This window comes from Cynocephalus volans, chromosome 1, assembly GCF_027409185.1.
Source record: "Cynocephalus volans isolate mCynVol1 chromosome 1, mCynVol1.pri, whole genome shotgun sequence".
Taxonomy (NCBI): Eukaryota; Metazoa; Chordata; class Mammalia; order Dermoptera; family Cynocephalidae; genus Cynocephalus; species Cynocephalus volans.
Genome location: NC_084460.1, coordinates 44,878,701 through 44,900,861, shown reverse-complemented (window position 1 = coordinate 44,900,861; position 22,161 = coordinate 44,878,701). Strand labels below are relative to the sequence as shown.

Here is a 22,161-nt window from a genome sequence, read left to right as displayed (position 1 = left end):
CCCCATAAACCTGGGAGGAAGAAGTCAGATCATATCCCTCCTCTGCTCAGAACCTCATCCACCCACCACCACATCCACACACTACCTTCCAGACTCCCTTTCCCAGTTCTCCCCCGCTCAGCTGCAACAGGCCCCCCACACTGGCCTTCTTGCTGCTCCTTGAACATAGAAAGCATGAGCCCACCCCAGGACCTTTGCACTTGCTGTTCCCTCGCTCCCCAGATATCCTCGTGGCTCTCCCCCTCACCTCCCTCAGGTTTTTGCCCAAATATCACATTCTCTCAGCGAGGCCTTTCCTGACCTCTGTAGTTAAAAGCAACATCTCTCTCTCTGTCTTTCTCTCTCTCTCTCTCTCTCTCTCTCTCTCTCTCTCACACACACACACACACACACACACACACACACACACGCATGTACACACACACCAGCAGTCCTCTTCCTCCCCTTCTTTATTTTTCTCCATAGCATTCGTCATCTGACCAACCATATCCCCCACCAAAATCAAGTAAACTGCATGAAGACAGGGGTTTGGAGCTGTCTTATTTTCTGCTGTATCCCCAAGCTTAGCACAGTGCCCAGCACATGGCAATGCTCAATTAAGCCATTCCTGGAGCATAGGAATGAGTCTTCTGTGTGAGTCTTACATGTGCATGCTCTGGGTTGCAGATACAACAGAGAATAAAAGGAAAACATTGTGGCAAGTGGCATTGGAGGCCCAGGATCTAGGACTTTGTTTAACTTCTTCTCGGTTGTAGGACTTCAGGAAAATGACAGAGGCCTGAGGGGTAGCTGATCCCGTAGACCAGCATTCTTCCAGGGCCACCCTGCTGGCTCCTCCAAGGTCCCTGTTACATCCACAGTATTATTATTCTTTACCAGAAAGTGCTGGGCTCAGTGATTGTTGATACCATATGGCCGATGGTCCATGCTTTACAGGTTTCACAAAAAAACTCCAATCGACCAAACCACACCTCAACAGAACTCTCAGTTAACCAGAACCAGAGTTTCGGTTGGATGGGGGTGTGTGGGTTTGGGGGTTTTTTCCCTTTTGCTTCCATGAGTTCATTTACCAGCCATTTATTTACCAGGCACCAAGCACATTGATATCATGGAGTCCCCAGACAGGACTGATACACAGGGACTCAGAAACAAGTCCCAATGAGATGGCTGGTGTGAGGCCACCAAAGGTGTTCAAAAGAACACTCGTCTGGAAATGCAAATGAAAACCACAATGAGCTACTACTACCTGTGTGCCCAAACAGCTCAAATTCAAAAGACTGACCACCCCAGGTATACAAATGCTTTGGAAACTGGTAGTGTCAACAGAAGCTCGGCACACACGAATTCCGTGGCCAGCAATGATGCCTCAGGTATAAACCCAACAAAGATGAGTCCACCAAAGGACACCAACAAGAATGTCCATGGCAGCTCTATTCACAACAACCAAAACCTGGAAGTAACCCGAATGTCCACCAACAGTACCTAGATTGGGTTACATTCACACAATGGAACACAACACAGTATTCAAAATGAAGCTGCACAGAACACAGATGAACCTCGAAAGTTTTGCTGAGCAAAAGAAACCGGACGCAAAAGCAGATATCCTGAAGGATTCCCCTGATACAAAGTTGCAGAACAGGCAAAATAATCGAATCTGTTAGAAGTCGGGAGAGCAGTTGTCCCAGAGACTAGATGGAGAGATTTTTGAGTGATTAGAAAGCTTCTGTTTCTTGATCCAAGTGCCAGTTACACTATGTGTTCGGTTGTTGAAAATGTCTCCAGCTCTTCTGTACTCAGGTTATACTTCCGTAAAAAGTTTCCATGTTGGCTGGTCCAAAGGTAGTGAGTCAAATTGATTGATGGTTCACGGTCAGTGACAGATCGACCTTGTTCTGCTCTTTCCCCCTTCTTCTCACTACTGCACTTGACTATTCTCAAAAAGAAAAAAAAAAAAAAGTTTACATTTTAAAAGGTATAACAGGAAAAAAAGAAATGAAGGAAGGAAAAGACATATTTGCATAGAGACAAAAGAAATGCGTAGATGAAGATCTGGAAGTTTGCACCCGAAAATCACAAAACCATGCTGGGAAGGTGAAGAAGGGGCTGGCCCAGGAGTGGGTTGTCCAAGATCAACTTCGGTTAACCAGAAATGTGTTCATGTTTTAAGAGATTGGAAGCATGTATTACTAACATCATTTTAAATAGAAATTTAATAGTAAAAAGGCAAAAAGATAGGCCAGCCGGGGAAATCAAAGAGCAACTTGTATCAATTGTGCACCTACTATGTGCTCCAGGCCACGGGTCTAAACCCACCATCTCCTTATTTTCCCCAGTCGCACATTAGTTCAGCCACTGATGGAATCTGGGGCCAGAAGACCGGGTTCACCTTGCACAGGGCACTTCTTCCCACTTCCCAGGTGAGTAAACTGAGGTTGGTGAGGTTAGTGATGGGGCCACCTGCCCTCAAAGAGTGTTTCTGAACATCAAAGGAGACAACTCAGGTGAAAGTGCTACGTGACCTCGCTGGATGCCACAGTCCTGCCCAGGACTGGACACATGAAGGTGCAGGGCCCCTCATTCTAAAATCATTAAGAATATTAAGATGACAACAGCAGAGTTTCAAACCAAGTGGGGGCCCTTCTGAGCAAGGGGCCCTGTGGGACTGACGTTGTACACCCTTGAAGCCCACCTAGTCCCACCTTTGCTTAGCAAGAACTTTCACAAAAAACAGGGTGGAAAGTAAGAGTTTTCTGATAAACTTCAGGCAGTCAGAAAGCTCCTTTCTCCAGAACTTCCCATTCCATGCCAGCTGTTTTAACATGCTGGTATATTGAGGCCTTAGGGCAACAGGGGCTCCCCCCTTCCCACTACTAGAAATAATAACAACAACAGGAGCTACCATTATAAAACACTTATTAAGTGCAGGCATTGTGTTGAGTTTTAGACACATTTGACTCCTCGACTCTGCTCACCAAGGTTATGAGGTCAATGCTCTCATGGGAAGGCTCTGGAAGTGGAAACTGAGGCACAGAGTAGGCCACTCACCCCAGGTTGTACAGCCAGATAGAAGCAGAGCTGGGATTTGCACTCAAGCCTGTGGGGCTCCAGAGCCCACATGCTGGCCCAGGAAGGAAGGCAAAGGCCAGGCGGGAGGCAGGCAGAGGTTGGCAAGGCCGCCTCAGGGCAGAGAGTGTGACTCCGGGAATTGAAGCTGCCCTCTGCCACACTGACTCCCCTCCCCACTGGGAGCTGCGAGCTCAGGGCTGCAATGGTCTTTGCCACTGGTGGTTTCACCATCCCCCACCAGGCCCTGCGGAGCCCCTGGGTGCACAACGGGGCTGTCCAGGCCAGAGCACTGGGTAAGGAGCACACTCTGGGTTTCTCAGACCCAGGTTCAAATCCTACCTCTGCCACCCACCAGCTCTGTGAACTCAGGCAAGGTACACTCTCTCTCTGAACTCCTGAGTCCTTTTTGGCTTTTCCTTTTGAACCTCAGATGCCAAGCATGGGGTTATCCAACTCCTCAACTCACAACATGTCATCATGATTGTCTACACAAGTCTCCTCTCTGGTTTTCTTTATTCTCTTTAACCCCCCTCTCTACTCCCTGCCCAGCTCATTCTCCTGTGTGCGATGTGTATTGTTAGCTAATTTCTTTATGTTTTTACTTTGATATTGTGGTTTAACATGTGCACAGTAAAGTGCAACAAGGCAGCTTATCTGAAGCATGCAGCTCAAGGACATTTTATATACATACAAACCCATGGGACCACCACCTGGGGCAAGATGTAGAAAGTTTGCCGCAGCCCAGAAGCCTTCCTTGTCTCCCTTTCCAGGCAGTGACTCTCCTACCCCACAGACTTGTAAATTCACCTTGCCCATTCTGGAACTTCCTATGTGAGGGGTCACATAGCAAATGGTCTTTTGCATCTGGCTTCTTTCACCCCACAAAATGCCTTTAGGATTCATCCACAGTGTGCATAAATCAGTGGTTCACTCCATGTTACTGCTGAATACTATTCCACCACATAGATGTACCACAACTTATCTCCTCTCTTGCTAAAAGACATTTGGGTTGTCTCCAGCTGGGGACTATTATAAATAAAACTGCTATGAATATGCCTACAGGTCCTTTTGTAGTCTATGTTTTTATTTATTTGGGGGTATATTGAAGGTCAGGTACTTATTCTGGCATAATTTTGAATTTACAGAAAAATTACAACAAACTCCAGGAATCCTTCAGCCAAGTTGTTCTTATTTTCCCCACTTTCTTCACCATTTTCCTTCTATTTGTATTTTTTCCTTTGCCTGAATTATTTGAGAGTAAGTTGTAGGCATGATGTCACTTTGTCCCTAAACACTCCAGCGTGTATCTCCTGACCCTCCGTTACACACATACAATACTGTTATCAAATTCAGGGTTTTTATCACTGATTGACGCAGTACTGTTACTGAATCTGCATGCCATATTCAACATTCCACAGTTGCCCCCATAAAGGTCTTCATGATTTTTTTCTGATCCAGGATTACAGGTGGGTTCCTTTTGTTGTATTTAGGCCTGAAAAAGTCCTTCCTCAGTCTCTCTTTGGCTTTCAAGACCTTACCACTTTTGAGGATTACAGGCCAGCTATTTTGTAGTATGTCCCTTACTCTGGGTTTGTCGGATGTTTCCTTGTGATTAGATTCAGATTCTGTATCTTTGCAAGGATATCATAGAAGTGACACTGCATTCTTCTTGTGTGTGCAATCAGATGGCACAAAACTGATTTCTCCCATTGCTGGAAAATGGGGATAATAAAAGATCCCACCTCATAGAGCTGTTACAAGGATTAGATGAGACACAGCCCAAGGCCTGTTTTTGTAATTATTATCTCCCCTGTACTTGTAGGGAGGGCCAGGCACAGGGAGGAAGAACAAACACAGAGCTGCCCCCGCCCAGACCTGTCTCCTGGGCCCAGTCCTCGCCCTGCGACCTAGAACTTACACCCAGCATGTGATGAGAGACACAGATGCACGGGAACCTGGGATTCTAGTCAGACCAGGTGGAGGCCGACTGATGCTGGTTCAGCCTGATTCCCTAATTGAGTGACAGGGAACTGAGGCCTAGAGAGGGCAGGGGGCTTCCCCAAGGCCACACAATGAGCCACTCAGCCTGTGGGGTCTCAGCCCAGGCTGTGGCAACCTCCACACCACTGCTTTTCAACCAAGAGCAATCTTGCCCCCCAGGGGACACTTGGCAATGTCTGGAGACATTTTTAGTTGTCACAACTTGGCTATGGGGGTGGGGTTTGCTACTGACATCTAGTGGATGGAGATCAGTGCCCCCACGACAAAGACTGATCCTACCCCAAATGCCACTAGTACCAAGGTTGAGAAGCCCCAGTGCACACTGAACTCATGGCAGCAGGCAACAGGGTAACCCTCTGGCCATCTGCTGCTGCCCATTTCCTACCACAGCCCAACTGGCTGCAAAGAAAAGGCAGATTAGGACCCTTCAGCAGCATCCAGGACTTGAGGAGTCCACATTGTACAAACGGGGTTTTGCTGCCCAAGTCTGTGCTTTTCTGAGGTCACAAGAGGTTAAATCAGCACCATTGGAAAATACCATTTGAGCATGACACCACCTGTGGGGAACTAAGGGGTGGGGGACTTCAGAGGTGTCAGGAGCCCTGTCCTAGAAATGCAGGGGGCAGAGGATCTTAAACCATTTTTGGCAGCCAGATTGCTAGGCAAGGCACTTACACCCCAAGATCCTGTCATCTTTTCTAGGCTCTAATTTTATAGAATCTGAAGTTCCAGGTGTTTTTTGTTCTAGGCAGAGAGAGTTGACTAACCCTGGCACATTGCAGATTCTTAGTAAATGCTTTGCTGAATAAATGAGTTCTGATAATAACTGATATTTATTTAGCTTTTACTATATGCCAGTCACTGTTCTTAGTACTTATCCTCGCCACATCTTATGAGATAGGTATTATTATTACCATTTCCATTTTACAGAATAGGAAACTGAGGCACAGAGAAGTTGCCCAAAGTCACAAGCTGTTTAGAGGAACATAAATTAATTAATTAATTAATTAATTAATTCATACCAGTCCCCATCTAAATTAGCATTTTTCCTTCAAGTATTACTGAATCAAACATTCAGTTACAACTCTTCTTGGGGAATAAAAACTCCAGCCCAAGCCCTCTGACTTTCTGGTTCTCTCCAGGTCAGTCCCTCTTCCTCTCATTGCCTAAGGGGTACTGTGTCTCCAAACCTGAGCCCAAGATAAAGCCTTATGACGCAAAGACCTGAGGAGCCTAAAGTGTTGAGGACCCTTTCATTTATCAAGAGCTTATTTTCTACCAAGCCCCACACTGCACAACAATCAGGAATGTCACATGACCCATTGCACAGATAAGGAAACTGAGGCTCAGAAAAGGGAGGTCACTTACTCCAGGTCAAACATCTAAGTGACAAAGCTGGGATTTGAACCCACATCCATCTGACTCATGAACCCTACAAGGAGACAGTGAAAGAACAAAGGACAAGGAGGAGGAACTGTCTGGCAAAGGCAGGGGGACCTTAGGGAGTCAGCCTCAGTTCATGCTTCAATTACAATCTCCCCACCTCAAAAGTGCAAAGCTCTGATCTTTGTGGGTGGCTGAGACCAGAGAGATCTGACTCTATTGGTGACATTTAGACCCTGCAATCCTGCTCCTGGGTGAATTCCCAAGAGAAACTCTGAGAAGTCCATTAGGAAGCTGGTAAACACAATATGTGCCACTCAGGACCCCTACAAGAGAGGAGCAGCTGCAGGGGAGCACGGTCAGCAGACGGCCTCCAGCTGCCAGCAGCTGCCTCAGCTGCAGGGAGCCATCTCCCCCAGTCATCCTTCCCAGGGTATCTTGTAAGCTGGACAGAGCAAGGTAGGGTATAATGGTCTGGCCATTCGGCCCAACAGGGGACACCCTGAGAGGGGAGTCTGTCTTCAGTGCTCCCACCAGGCTGCCCGAGGCTCTGCAGGGCTGCATTATGGTTGAATCTCTCCATCTGCCCAGTCCTGCTTCCTCCCCCTCCATTTCACAGGTGTTGACCCCCAATAAACATCTTGCACCTCAAACTCCATCTCTGTGTCCACACAACGTAAAATGTGACAGAGGCACATTCAATGATGTTTATCATAACAGTGTTTGTGGCTGTGGGGACTTGGAGGCAACATCAGTGTCCATCACAAGGGGAGTAGTTCATTAAAATGTGGCAGATACATACAGAGGAACATTACGCATCAGCATAAAAAGCAGTGGATTATAGGGACACAGAGAGGCATGGAGACATCTCAATAGCGTAGTATTCCAGGAACGTATGCTGCACTCAGGCTAGACGTGACCTATTCGATACAGTTGTCCATTGTATCATTGTTCGGAATAGGAAAAGACTGAAAACAACCTAAATGTCCATCAGAAAGGGACTGGTTAAATAAGTATGGTACATCCATGCAATAGAATGTGATCATTAACGGGAATGTGGCAGCTCTACAGTACTGATACAAACAAGCTCCAAGACACGTTGTTGAGTGAGAAAAAAAGCAAAGTACACACCAGTGTGGAAAGTGTGCCACAGTGTACATAAATATAATATGTGTGTGCATGTGTGTGTGTGTGTGTGTGCTCACACAGACCATCTAACACAAGAAAAATCTGCTGAAAACTGCAGTGACCTCTGGGGAAGGGACCTGAGGGTTTGAGGACAGGATTGAGAAGGAGACTGACTTTTCATTGCAAATTCATTGATACCTTTTGGATTTTGAACAATTTTGAGCATATATTAGGTATTCAAATTAAATGAAAAATGAAAAAGAAAAATATATAGAGGCCATGGCAGAGTTGATCTGAGATTATTATCAACAAGAAGAGAGGCATGTTGTGTGGGCCAGAGCCTGAGAGGGTGCGGAGGGTGTTCAATCGGGAAAAAGAAGGCAAGACGGAGCAACAGCTAATTGGTTACATACAGGGGACTGGTCAAATAAGTAAATATATTGAGATTAATAGAAGCCAATTTTGTCACTGTTAGAAGACAGTTACAAATACAGAGAGAAAATTAAAATAAACTCTATGGTGCTGGATTAGAACTGGAGTTAGCATAAACTCATAATTTTCTAAAAGGATAATTGATTGATTGATATATGATAGATATAGAAATAATACAGATGTAAATGTGTGTCTGTGTACATACACATATACAGTCCTTAGCTCTGTCTGCTGAGAGGGCCTGGAAATAGAGACAACCCAGCAGCAATGAGCACAATTGCTCCTGAGATCTTGGTTTCTAAATAGCACTCGCCACTAACAGGAGTAAGGCTCCTAAGAGAAATGACTGATTCCAGGGCTGGGGCAGAGAAAGCACTTGATGAGCTTAGAGAACCTCATCGTGCCAGAAAGTAAGGAAGTACTCAAAGAATGATGGTGACATGTCAGGGGGCTCCCAGTGGCCAAATCTGGGACAATCTGAGCTTGTAAACAAATTAACAGTAATGATGATGATGATGATGATCATATACCCACTGAATAAAATAGAAAACCATGAATCCATAAAAACAATGATAAAAATAAATGAATAATTGAAAGTTTGATGACTGTTCAAGATATTTACATAGTTTCAAAGTACCTCCCCTCAAACACTTAGTAATTGCAAATAGGAAAAAAGTAACCTCACAGATGTGAAGCCTGGCAGATATCGCCTCGATCAAGTGATCCAAGTGGACACCATCAGCGACAGGACAGAGAGAAGAACACAGCACCACTTCTATGATTTTCCCGCCAGAGATACAGACCTAAGTCTAACCACAAGGAAACACAAGACAAACCCACAGTGAGGGACATGCTACGAAATAGTTGGCCTGTATCCTCAAAAGTGTCACAGTCATGAAATTCAAGGGAAGACTGAGGAACTGTTCCAGCTTAATGGAAACTAAAGAGATGTACATCTAAATGCAACATGCAATTCCAAACTGGATCCTCTTACTGGACGATATTAAGGCAACTGGTAAAACTTGAATGGGTCTGAGTAGATGGTCATACTGTATCGTGTTAGTTTCCTGATTTTGATGGTTATATTGTGGTTATGTAGAAAAATGTCCTCACTTGTTGGAACTATATATCAAAACATTAAGGTGTGATAAGGCAATAGATCAGCAATTCATTCTCAAATAATTCAGAAAAAAATGTTCTTTGTACTGTATTTGTAACTTTCCTATCAATGTGAGATCTTTTTTTAAAATAAAAAGTTTTTAAAACACACACACAGAAAAAAAGTAAGAAACAGGATGAGATCTACGGTTGGATACAGAAATTAAAACCCCTACTCACAACAAGGCACCCGTAGGTATAAACCCAACTGAGATATGTGCCTATGTTCATCAAAGACATGTCCCCTAGAGTGTTCATCTCAGCTCAGTTCTAAAGAACTGAAAACCAGAAACAACCTAAACGTCCAAGAGCAATGAAACGGGTAAACAAATTGAGGTTTATTCACGCAATGGAAATCTACTCAGTAATAAAAAGGAAGGAATACTGATATGCACCGTAACTTGGATGAATGTTGCAATTACCACTGTAACTGTATTGAATAAAAGAAGCCTGACACAAGAGTTCTTATTGTGTGATTTCATTCCTATAAAGTGCAGAAACAGGCAATATTAATGTTTGCTGTTAGAAATAAGGATAATGATTACCCCTGGGTGTGGAGGATGTGTGACTAGAAGAGGGCACGAGGGGGGCACAAGGGAATTTTGGGGTGCTGGAACGATCTGCTTCTTGATCTGGATGCTAGTGTGTCCGTGCCACGAAAATTCAGAGTGGATGCCTATGTTGTGTACACTTTCCGTGCATGTGTGTATTTCACTAAGAAAGAGACATAGAACAACTTGATCTATGCATAAGGACAGATATTGCCCTCATTGGGGCGGGGCTATGAGAAACAGGAGAGACGGATGTGGGAGCCAGGACAAAGAGGGGAGATAAAATGTGGTGCGGGCCTGATAAGGGCCAATGACAGTCGTACCCTGTCTTAAGAACTGGAAAGGATGATTAGCTCTGCACCTGAGACTAAGAATAAAGGCAGGAAAGAGTCCCTATTGTCCATTTGTCCCTCACTCCACCCCCAGAGGGTCAGCCAGGCAAAGTCAATGACTGGCTCCATTTGGCGCAAGAGGACTGAGCCCTAGCTTGAGTCAGGCAATCCAGGAGGCCCTGACCCCTGCCCCACTTCTCTCTCCTCCACAGCCTGCTGACCCCCGCCCACCAGGCTTTCTGAGGAGTCTTCCTCCTCCCTGGCCTCCTCCGTCCCCTCCAGAGCTCTAGGGGCTGGGGCAGGGATCTGGTGACAGCTATAAAAATAAAAGCTCACCCGGCCAGGTTGCCTGGCCTCCAGACTCACCTCCCAGAGATCTCAGCTGGGCTGGCCCCAGGCAGGCTGGCAAAGATGCCTCTGAGTCCTGGCAGGCCAAGGCCTCAGTGGAGCAGGTGGTGGCGGTGGCAGCGTGAGGCAGAGGGGTTATTCAGGGTGGCACACGGAATCTGGTCCCAGCACAGCTGCCAACACACTCTGTGAGCTGAAGCAGGGCCTGACCCTCTCTGTTTCCTAATTGAGGGCCCCCTTGGGTCTGGGGGGCAGGATTCGGAGCTTACTGAGGTTAGCAAAGAAGTTTCTGTACATTCCAAGGGCTTGACCTGATGCACACTGAGATTTCAGAGTCATGGGGGAGACACCTGAGGGCAAGCAGCATATTTTCACGGCAGGATGTCTTCGTGCATTACTTCAGCAATTAAAATGAATTTTTAAAAAATCTTTACACCACATTCAATGGAAATCATTTTTCCTAAGCAAAGAGCTCATTTCTAGACCCAGGTGCCATAGTGTCAGTAGAACATTCTCAGACAAGGAAACTCTGCGGCATCACTAAGAAATTCAGGTCACAAAACAGCTCGTACAGGTTGATTCCGTTTTGGCGAATGTATCAGTTAGAAATAGATTCAGCTGCCAGGAACAGGAAGCCAAAATGACGGAGACCTCAATAAGCAGAGATTTATTTTTCTCTTATGTAAACAAGCCCAGAGCAAGGCAGGCAAGGACTGGTGTGGCTACTCCACTGCCATCAAGAACCCAAATGTTTTTTGTCTTTTGGTTCCATCCCCCTCAGCATGTGGCTTCCATGACTCAGTGTATGCCTCGTGGTTCATGATGGCCCCTGAAGCTCTGGCCATCACATCTGAGTTCCAGCAGGAGCAGGAAGAAGCAGGGAACGGGGGATGGGGGACGGTGCCAGAAAAGGAAGGCAAAAGAAAATGTGCCTCACAGCTGAGTCAGCCCCCTTTAAAGAGCTTTCCTGGAAGCCCCACCTACAACTTCTTTTTATATCTCACTGATCATCCCTAGCTGCAGGAGAAGCTGGGAAATGTAGTCTCTTTGTAGGGCTCCTGCCCCCAACAACAGAGGAGTCTCAGTGCTGAGGAAGGAGGGGGGCAAACATCGAATGGGCAACTTTAGCTACAACAAGGAAAAAATACACATAGAAGGAAAACTCTGGAGGGAAGTTAGCAACTGCCATAGACTCATACAGAGTTCTCTCTGCAATCACCCTGTATGAATTAACCTGCCAAATCTTTACGAAAACACTATGAGGAATTTTATTATCTTGTTGCAGATGGGGAAACTAAGACCCAGGAAGATGCATTCACTTGCCCCAAATGACATAGCCAGGGAATGGTGGATACAGAACTAGAATTCAGGCAGCCTAATTCTAGTATCTGAGCTCTTAATCCACCAAAATAATGATGTTAATAATGATGGTGCCTAATATGTACTGTGTGCTGACACTGCTGTGATCACGTTGTGTGGATTAACTCACTTAATCCTCACAACAATCTTATGAGGCAGGTAGTATTATTGTCCCATTTAATAAACAAAGAAACTGAGGCACAGAGACGTGAAGTCACTTGCCCAAGGCCGCACAGAAAGTGTTAACGGGCTTGCTTTTGTAGTGGAATTACGAGTGTTTTTAATTTCCTTTTACCTTCCCACCACAATCATACATTACTTGGGAAATCAAATAAAAAGAAAACACTCTTCCGAGGGCCCTGTCCCCAACCCCCCACCACCCCCATCCCGAAGGCAACAAGGAGGCCTGGCCCCACCCCTCTCCCCTGCCTCACCTCTCCCCCTGCTCAGGGCTGGTGCCCTCTCCCCTGCACTCACAGCTTCCCAAAGAACTCTCCCTCCCTTGGCTGCCAGCCTTTGCTCCTCCAGTACCCTCTCCTGGTGAGCCCTTCCCCTCGTGCCTGCCTGCTGAACAGCTCCCCGTGGCTCCAGGCCCTGGGTCAGAGGCTCCTCGCCCACAAGGCCCCTCGGGCCCACAGAGGCAGTCTCCCTGTGCCCTTCACCCACTGCACTCTGCCTCTTCCCAAGGGCCAAGGGGCCTGTTTCATTCTGTCAACAGACCTGTCAAGGGCTTTCTGGGTGCCAGGACCTGGCAGGGACACCCTCTCACTCATCCTTATAACAACCTCATCCCAGCCACCAAGGCCCTACATGAAGGACCCTGCCACTCCCCTGTCCTCTTCCCACTCCACCCCTCTCTTGCAGCCACACTGGCTCCTGGCTCTTCCCCTCACAACCAAGTTCAGGCCTGTCTCAGGGCCTTTGCACCTGCTGTCCCTTCTGCCTGGAATGCCCTCTCAGCACACCTCCCCAGGCACCCTCTGCCTACCGCTTCCCCCACCTGCTTTTCTTTGAGGCCTTTGTCACAGTGTGGAATGCACTGGCCAATTTGCTAGCTGCACATTGGCTGTCTCCCTGACCAGAATGTCACCTCCAGAGGGTGGAGACCACCTTGGGCCCACAGTGGGTACTCACTTGATACTGGTTGAATGTATGTACTTTTTGTTCATAAGTGAGAAGCTCGGGCCCAGAGAGGCCGAGTGCCTTGCCCAAGGTCACTCAGCAAACAAGGAACAAAGCTCAGAGCTTTTTAATTTTTTTTTTTTGCCCTGGCATCTTACCCATCAGAGGATGTAAAATCATGGTTTGCCATCTGTTTGCCCCACAGCAGGCAGGACAGCAAGTAGCTGAGCTTGGGGTGTGGCACACCTGGATTCTTATCCCAACATTGCTTCTCTCAGGGCAAGGGATGTTCCCTCTCAGAGCCTCAGACCTCCCCTCTGTAAAATGGTACTCCTACATTTTGGTCTTGGGGACACCCAAAAGGGGCTCAAACACTGACAGTCCAGGGCTCACTTCCCCATCCCACTCTGGCCTCCCCTGGGTTTCCCAGCCCTTATCCTCATTACCCTGCATGTGGCAACAACCAATGTATGGTCAAAAATCCCACAGGGAGGAGTGGCTGGCCAGCTGGTGCCACTGGGACACCATGTGGGTCATCCAAGAGATCAGCCAGGTCAAAAAAGAACTCGGGGTCAGGGTGGGAGGACAGGACAGGGAAACAGAACAAATGAGAGGTTTGGGGCCATGGGCAGGTGGGGAGTGCCCATCAGGTTCAAATGTGAGGCAGGAACTCAAATCTTGCATTAGCCACTCACCAGCTCTTAGGCCAGTGACTTCACCTCTTGGTGCCTCAGTTTCCCCATCTCCAGAAGGGGACTGATAAATAACACCTACATTATTGGGGTTTTGTAAGGATAAAAGGAACATAACACACACGGAATAGCAGAGTGAGTGCTCAATAAACTGCGGCTTGTCCCCACTGCTGCCTCACCTGGCTCGGGTGTCTGTTCAGCTGCCACCTCCTAGGAGGAGCCTGCAGGGACCTCCTTACTCCCTCCCAGCCCCCCTTTCTGTCTCTTCAGAGTTCTTGCCCCCAGTCATTACCTTGTTCCAGTTACTGGATACTTAGTGTCTGTCTCTCCCTGTAAATTGTCACCTCCATCTTGGTCACCACATGTCCCCAGCACCCAAGCAAAGGATTTGGCACACAGCAGGCGCTCAATAAATGTCGCATAAATTAAAAAAATAACTGGGCAAATAAACATCTCAGACATAAGGACAAAAGACTCAGGGAGGTCTAGACAGGACTTGGAGGCTGGAGGAACATTCTTTAGGTGTCTAGAAGGAAGAATTCTCCTTGTTCCTACTTCTGCCATTTTTAGATGTGTAACCTTGGACAGGTCCCTTCCCCTCTCTGAGACTGTTTGGTTGGCAGGAAAACACTGATACCAAAAGTTGTGCCCTAAGGGACTGGCCGATTAGCTCAGTTGGTTGGAGTGTGGTGCTGATAACAAGGTCCAGGGTTCGATCCCTGTGCCAACCAGCTGCCAAAAAAAAAAAAAAAAAACCTGTGGGCTCCAAGCAGCTGATGAGCGAGCCTGTTAAACTGGTGAGTACAGCCTCAACGTGAGGCCCAGCACCAGGCTTTGTCTCCAGCTTTCATTTCCGACACTCACTTTTCACCTTGGTAAGATCACCAGGCTGGGGGGACAACTGCCTGAGATTATAAGTGTGAGTGAATTTTGTCAACCCTCCTATCCTGAGTGGAGTGCCAGGCTCCTAGCTATCCTCAGTGGTCAAACCCACTAAATGGGCCTGTAGTTACCATGACTGTCCTTCTCCGGCGGTGAAGCATCCAGTGACTACATCTGAGCCAAGGACTTGGAATGGTGCTCTGCACGCCATCTGCACTTGACTTACCTCCACTGTTATTCCTGGAGGCTTGTCCCTGGCCTCCCGGGCCCCTCGCCCCATCCCACTCTCTTTCTCATGTCCAGACTTGTAAATGGACTGGTTCCTCCTTGCAAGCCCCTAGCCTTGTAGCTGGTGATCCATGGCATGGATGTCACCCCACCTATAACACCTCCTCAGGTCGTTTGGGTAGTGTTCCCACAACTGGCCACCCACACCACCATCAAAGCCCTCAGCCTACTATTTTTCCCAGCCCTCTTCAGAGGCAGTCAGATAGTCTTGGTCCAACTTCCCTTTCTGTTGCTTCCAAACTGTGAAACTACATGCAAGTCAGTTAACTTTGGGTCTTGGGGGGCCTGAACTTGAAACTGGGCAAGGAGCCCTCCAAGAAGGACCCAGGATTCAGGGTAGGGACTAGGATTACAAGTCAAGATCTTGGCCCCAAACTTTCCCGAGATTGGGAGTTAGATGGAGTTTTATAAACGGCTCTACCCATCCCACCTTGAGCACTAACCTCACTACTGTGGGCCTCGATCTGCGTTTTTAGAAATGAGTGTAATACCTTGTGTGGGTTGCTTATGTAGATTAAAGCAAGAAGTCAGTGTGTAAAAAGCTGCGTTCAATGCTGGCTCCAAGACAGCGTCAGGAAGATGGGGGGGTCACTGTTTGGCCAGGCTGCTCCCCTCTCACCTCCTTTGCGTAAGCAGCAGCCACCAGCCAACTCTCAGTGACAAAGGGGAGAGTGGGGATCAGCAAGACTAGTTTCTAAATTGCAACCCTCTTCACCGCCCCTGGGGACTGAGCCACCTTCAGCCCTAGGTCCAGCCCCCCAGGCTTTGCCCTTCAGCAAGTAAATCTGAGAGCCAGTGTGCTGTTGCCAGTACTGATGGAGCCATCGAAACTGATGGGACATGGGACTGGACGGACTTTGAGGCACAAGTGAGGTTATATGTCCAGTAGTCTGCACAGCCACCAACGGGAGACACTAGCATTGAGGAGGTGGCGTTTGCCTAGATCCTCAGCTCCCTAATGGTGGGGGCCAAGAGTCACCGTCTCTGTCCCCCACACACCTTGGGCTCCCACAGGGAAAGCACATCCAGGCCCCCAAAGGGAAAAGGAGAGGAAAAGCAGTCCCCATTCTCAAAGCACAATATCAGTGGCTGCACCCAAGATACCAGGCTACCCCAGGCTCTTGGCAAGCCAATCTCTGAATCCCACTGCCCTGGAATTTCTCAGGGCAGGGTGACCCAAACCAGTTTCTTGCCCATAGGGATCTGACAGCCAAAAGCTGCTCCACAGCTCTAAACACAGGCCTCACACTAGTACCCACATTCCCAAAGGTTGCCATGAGGTTTAAATGAGATGGGACAGGTCCAGGGTTTACCGGACGCAGGCCTCTGGCCTCTGGCAAGCGCTGGCCACAATCGCGCTGCACTGGAGACTGGGGTGCCAGATGCCAGGAGCCTCCCAGCGAATAATAACAAGAGCACATGCTTATATAACACCTCCTGCGTGCCAGGCACCGTGGGACGCCGTATGTGTATCCACTAACCCCTCCATCCACCACAGCCTCAACTCTCAGGAATGCCGTCCGGGGCTGGAACAGAGGTGGGGGTTGCAGTGAGGAGGGGAAGGAGGGGGCAGGGGAATCAGGGAAGAGGAGCCTGTCCCTGGGAATCAGGGATGCCTACCCACGTTCAAGCCTGGGCTCAGTCACCTTGAGCAAGTAGGTGAGGCTGGACCTCAGTGTCCACACCTGAGCAAAGAAGGCAAGTGGTAAGTCTCCCATTCCAAGGAAAGGGAGTCAAAGTGCAGGAACCCTTCCCCCACCTCCTCGACCTGGCCCGGCTTCTCCCCTCCTCCTGCTGGCCAGAGACACACAAACACAGACTCATTCGCCCACACACCCAGGCTCCCCTCTTAAAATATATACATACACACAAAGTATTTTTTAAACAGCCCACCCCACCACACTTACCATAAGAATCTGCCCTGACTTTGGCTCAGCAGGACCAAGATCTGAACTCTCTCTTTGTACAGAATCAAAGGCCTACTGCCTGGTCCCCGAACACAGTGCAAACCCTCCAATCCCAAGCCTGACACTAGGGACAAGCCAGAGGCCCCGGACCTCCTCCCTAAGCAGGGTTCCCAGCCACCCGTCACCCTGCACCCAGGGGCGCTGAGTCACTCTGAAAGCCTGACCCAGCACTCTTCTCCCCTTTCCCCCAGGGCTGGCGCCCCCATCTCCCGGCAGACCCTGGAGGGAGTAGCAGAGGAGGAGAAAAAACAGCTGCAACTCCCCCACCCAACCACCAAAACACCCAAAAATAACAGCAGCCCCCCACACACACACAACATCCCCCTACACACCAGAAACGCAAAAAAAAAAAAAAAAAAAAAAAACCCAAAATCTTCTAAATCCAAAACAAAGGAAAAAAATCAAAAGCCAACTACTGCCCCCAAAAGGCTTTTTAACCATTCTCAAAAAAAAGTTTATTAAAAGTGTTCTTACTTAATGCTTGAAACGGAAGATTCCCAAAATATACAGACGCCTCTTTTCTCATAGAAATAGATTATTTTTTTATAATACAAAAAAAAAGGGTGGGGGGGCCAAAAAAACAAACATCAACAGCAACAACCCCGTAGGAACATCTCTAAGCGATTACTCAGGGCCCGGCTGACAGTTACACGTGGGTTGCGTCAGTCCCGTGTACACACGCGCTCAGCCATGTTTAAACCGATTGCATCAACTTCGAAACCGGCCCGCCCGCCGGCGCCTGGAGAGGGGACAGGGGGACAGGCAGAGCGTTTATCATTCATCTGTACACACAAACGGTTCTTCTTTAAATACCACGACGGGCGGGCGCCTCATTTGCATGTGCCGCTGGTTTGGACAAAAATATAGATATATATATATATATATATAAAACAAAATATTAAAATTACCGACGGGCTCCCCGCGCTGCCAAGTGCCCCAGTGCCAAAGTTTTGCCGGCGCCACCGGGGGCGGGGGCGCGGGCGCTCCCCGGAGTCCCGGCAGCGCGGAAGCCGGCCGGCAGGGGGACGCGCGCGGGGGCCGCGCTAGCAGTGGCCGGAGGAGGCGAGCAGGGGCTCGGGCAGCTGCTTGAACAAGTTCCGCAGGGTGCTGAGCTCGCGCGACAGCTGCTCCACCTTCTTCTGGAGCCGCTCGTTCTCGGCCGTGAGCTCCAGGACCTTGTGCTGCGTTTCCAGGTTGCGCATCTTGGCCTTGTCGCGGCTCTTGCGCACGGCGATGTTGTTGCGCTCGCGCCGGATCTTGTACTCGTCGCTGTGCTTGTCCACCGTCTTCTTGGCCTTGCTCTTGACCTGCGAGGGCGCCGGCGCGGCCCCCGCGTAGCAGGCGGCCGCGGGCGCCTTGGCGTCGGCGGGGCTCGGCGTGCCGGGCGGGCTGGACGACGAGGACGTGGAGAGGCTCCCGCTGCTGCCGCTCGGCACCGCCTGGTAGCCGAGGTAGGCGCGCAGCGCGTACGGGAAGCCCGCCGCCATGCCTGCGGCGGCACCGCCGCCCGAAGCTCCGGCCTCCTCCTTCCGCTTGCAGTCCGCGGGCTCGAAGCCCGGCTCCGCCTTGAGCTCGGCGGGCGGCGGCGGCGGCGGGGGCGGCGGGTGCAGGGGCGCGAAGCAGCCGGGGTGCAGCGCGCCCTTGGCGGCCCCCAGGCGCCCCAGGCTCACGTAGCCGTACTCGGCCGCCTTCTTGCAGTTCTTGCCCCCGTAGTCGTCGGAGAAGAGGTCGGAGAGGAAGTCGTGGTGCTGCCCGGAGGAGGCGGGCGCGGGGGCGGGCGCGGGCGGAGCCGCCTCGAAGGTGTCCGTAGCCGTGGCCGGCGCCGGGGCCTGCGGCGCGCCCAGCGGCTCCAGGTACGGGCTGAAGTCGATGGCGCGCTCGTGGTCGCCGATGCTACCCAGCTCGCCGGCGGGGGGGCGCGGCCCGGCTCTGGCCGCGGGGGCCGCCTTGCCGCCGTACGCAGCAGCCAAGCAGTCCGCCTCGTAGTAGAAGTTGGCCACTTCCATGGATTTAAAGGCAGGCGGCGGCGGCGGCAGGGGGAGACATGCTGGGTCCCAGGCCACCAGGCGTTGCATGAACGCGGGTGCCCGGGGAGGGGGCCTGGGACTGCCCGCTCCGGCCGGCCCGCAGGTGGCGCGGCCTCCTGCTCCGAGCTGTCGCCGCTGTGTCGCTGTTGCTGCCGCTGCCGGGGTGGCCGCTATTAGTGCGGGGGCTGGTTGCTGGACCCTGGAGTGGGTCCCCTTCCCGGTCCCGTGCGCGGCTCTGACTCGCTAAAGTTTCTCCTGAGCCCGGTTATTTATAAGCGGCCCATGGCAACGGTGCGTCACGCCTGGCGGCCGCCCCGGCCCCTCCCGCCGCCGCCGCCGGGACACGGAGGACACGGCCGCGACCGCCCAAGACCCCCGGGTGGGCAGCGGCGGGATGCGACGGCCAGACCGAGGACCAGGAGCGCGCCCTCGGAGGGGTTCCCCGGGCCGCTGGGGGCGGCCTCGCGCCCCCTGCCCACCCCCACCCGGAGGCTCCGGGATTGGGAGCGAGAAGGGGAGGTGCGACCCCGCCCCTGGACCGCCCCCTCTGGACTGGAGGCTGCACTGGAAGGGGGGGACTCCGGGGAGGGGGCGACGTGATCGCCTTCCCCACCCCAAACACGGCCGCGGCCCGCCCCCTGCTGGAGGAGGAGGTGGTTTCAGGATGCCCGAGCCCAGACCCGACGTCCTACAGAGCGGGGAGCTCTCCAGGCTGGACCCTGGAGACCCAGTCTCCCAGCTCTGGCTCCTGGAGAAATGATCCATCTCCGTGGCCCTTCCTCTGACGCATACCAGCCCCTAAGCTCTCACCCACCCCATTGCCACCTCTTGGAAAGAGGGGACTCCATTCCTGGGGCGTCTCCCCTCTTAAAGCCGCTGCAAATATGAGGACCCTCGGGAGCTGGGGTCAGGACAGGGGCGCACTCCACCGGGGCTTCGCCAGATCGACCGCGCCCCTCCCCTGGCCCCGCCCATTGTACCTGCCCTATTTAGACCACACCCAGGCTTTCTCCCTCCCCACTCCGCCCTGACCCGGGCCCCTGGTGTGGTGGAAGGGGTGGGAGCTGCTGGGTTCTGCTACACTTTGTGACCTTGGGTGAGTCACTTCAGCTCTCCTAGCTCCGGTCCATGAAGGGTGTCCTCATTGGTGGTAGTAGTAATATTGTCCTCGCCACTGACTCCCATACCTAAGGCTTAAATTTTAAGACCACTGTGGGCCGTACATCAGAGAGAAAAGGACGACCACACAGGATACAAATGGAGGCCCAGAGAGGGCGGGGCACACCCAAGGTCACATGGCCTCGTGTCCCCCCATTCATCCAAAGAAAGCCATTGTCTGGGTACCCTAAGACCTATTTGCCAACCCCAGAGGCCAAAAAGCCTGTTTCTGAGGCTGCTGAGGCAGCTGTCAAGCCAAACGCCACAGAGGGCCATGCAGGAAAGAGAAGGGATTCTCCCCATTTTTACCTAGTCCTTACTCCGTGCTCAGGGTGGGCCGGGCCCTCGGGTTCACTTTTTCCACCCTGCCAGGAAGATGCTTTTGCTGTCTCTGTTTCACAGATGGGAAAACAGGCACCAGCCTCCCCTGGGCCTCTGATCTGAGGCCCTCTGACCACTGCCCTCCTCTACTGAGTGGGCTCAGATCAGACGGCCCTGTGCCTTCTCCAGCCCCATTCCTAGGCAACTGGGGCAGCTCCCTAGGCCCACCCCTCTGCTGCTCCCAGCCCAGGCCGCCCAGGCAGGAGCTCACAGCCTGCCTAAGCCTGACCCCCGGCCCACTGACCCCAGCCCTGGCCCCAGTGGGCGGGCAGGCATTGCTCAACCTTTGGGTTATCTGCTGAGCTGGGGTGACCTCCGCCCCCAAGAGCTGGAGAAATGACATCTCCATGCGCCCTTGGGGGGTGGGGGCATGTAGGGACGGGATAACACACTGGCCCAGCCTACTAGCTTGCTGGGGAGGGATGGAGGCCCAGAGGGGTGTGGCAACTTCCCCAGGGCCACCCAGCCAGGCCTTCCTTCCCAGCTGCAAAGTGGGACACTCAGGGCTGAACTGGAGAACCATGGCCTCCAAGAGGCCCTCCCTGTCCCTCCCACTGGTGAACTTCCTTCCCAGCCCTATCTCCAGCCACCATTATCCCAGCTGTCTTGTCTGCCTTGGTCTCCCCATGAGACTGTCCCCTCCTTGAGGGCTGGCCCTTGAGTACTGGAACTCCTGGGCCCAACATGCTCAAAATTTACCAGCGAATGAATGCATTTGCTGTTCCCTCCTAACCGAGGACACTGTCCCCCAGCTCTGCCCAAAGCAGCTCTTCAGGATTCTACCCAAAGGTTACTTCCTCCACCAATGTAAGCCCCATTTTCTGGATAGAAAAACTGAGTCCCAGTGAAGGGTGACCTGGGCTCACAGTGAGTCAAGGGGTTACTCAGTCCTTGAGGACCAGCCTCCAAGGACCAGACTCAGCCCCATTAGGGGTCCTGGCTCTCTGCCCTCTGGGTTGGAACTTGCTTCCTTCCCACACTCTCCTGTCCCCTGCCAGGGATCACCCACCCCTGTGGTGAAATCAGTAGCAGTTCCCAACCCAGTAGCAACCCAGGTGTCCTGCAGGGAGGTGGCTAGCACCATTGGGGTGATGTAAGCTCTTGTTTTTACAAGACTTATTGCTCAACAGGCCGTGCCTGCTGCCCCACCAGTAACGCTCAGCCTTTCCCCAAGAAGGGGGGGTGATGGGAGCTCGAACCCAGAGGCCCAGAGCATGGCTGAGGGGGTGTGCAGGCCCAGCCACTTCTGCCCGACAGACAGTGAAGGCCCAGGAAACCAGGATCCACCTGGCATCACCTGTCTCAGTTACAGACCTTCGGAACTTAGGGCTGGGGTGGATCTCGGACTGGCAGGCAATGGCCAAATCCAACCCACAGACTGTTCAGTCTGACCCCATAGTGTTTTGCCTGGTTTTTTGTTTGTTTTTTAAGTAAATTTATTGCCTACATTTAAAAATCAAGACACTTCACATCAAAATTTAAATTTCTGGCTTCTCTTTTAATACCTGAAGCCATGAGCTGGGCCCATGTGGTCACACGGTGGTGGGTAGGAGCCAGGCGGGGGCTATGGAGGGGACAGGCACTGTCCTACCTGGGACACACATCTTCCTCTGCTCCCAAACTGCTTCTCAGAATTCCTCCTCCCGCTTTGTGCAGCTTTGCCTTAGCCCCATTTTCAGGAGGAGAAAACTGAGGCGACTTGCCCCAGGGGAGACCTGTTGTTGCTTCTTTGATGGAGAGGGGCTTGGAAATCAGCCAGCAGATGGGAAAATAAGTGGAAAGGCGAGCCAGCAGACCATTAATGGGGTTGTCTCTAGTAAATGTGGGACGGGAGGGTGCAGGCGTTGGACTTTCATCCCTGCTCTGTACCCTCCTTGCTGTGGCAC

General features: G+C 51.2%; 1 protein-coding gene and 1 long non-coding RNA gene across 2 annotated transcripts; both read right to left on the bottom strand.

The window, feature by feature from the left end:
* Nucleotides 1-431: 431 nt before the first annotated feature.
* LOC134388018 (uncharacterized) lies at nucleotides 432-16,791 on the bottom strand. The gene is made up of 2 exons (XR_010024612.1): nucleotides 16,650-16,791; nucleotides 432-1,928 (listed from the first exon to the last, which is right to left on the bottom strand). It is a non-coding gene; the product is annotated as an uncharacterized LOC134388018 (long non-coding RNA).
* A 348-nt stretch (nucleotides 16,792-17,139) lies between these two features.
* CEBPB (CCAAT enhancer binding protein beta) lies at nucleotides 17,140-19,008 on the bottom strand. The gene has a single exon (XM_063115013.1). The coding sequence runs from the start codon at nucleotides 18,782-18,784 to the stop codon at nucleotides 17,753-17,755; it is 1,032 nt and encodes a 343-aa protein (XP_062971083.1). The 5' UTR covers nucleotides 18,785-19,008; the 3' UTR covers nucleotides 17,140-17,752.
* Nucleotides 19,009-22,161: the final 3,153 nt, after the last annotated feature.

Excerpts from the sequence above, each read along its gene's own strand:
- CEBPB (XM_063115013.1), bottom strand. The coding sequence starts at position 18,784 with ATGCAACGCCTGGTGGCCTGGGACCCAGCATGTCTCCCCCTGCCGCCG.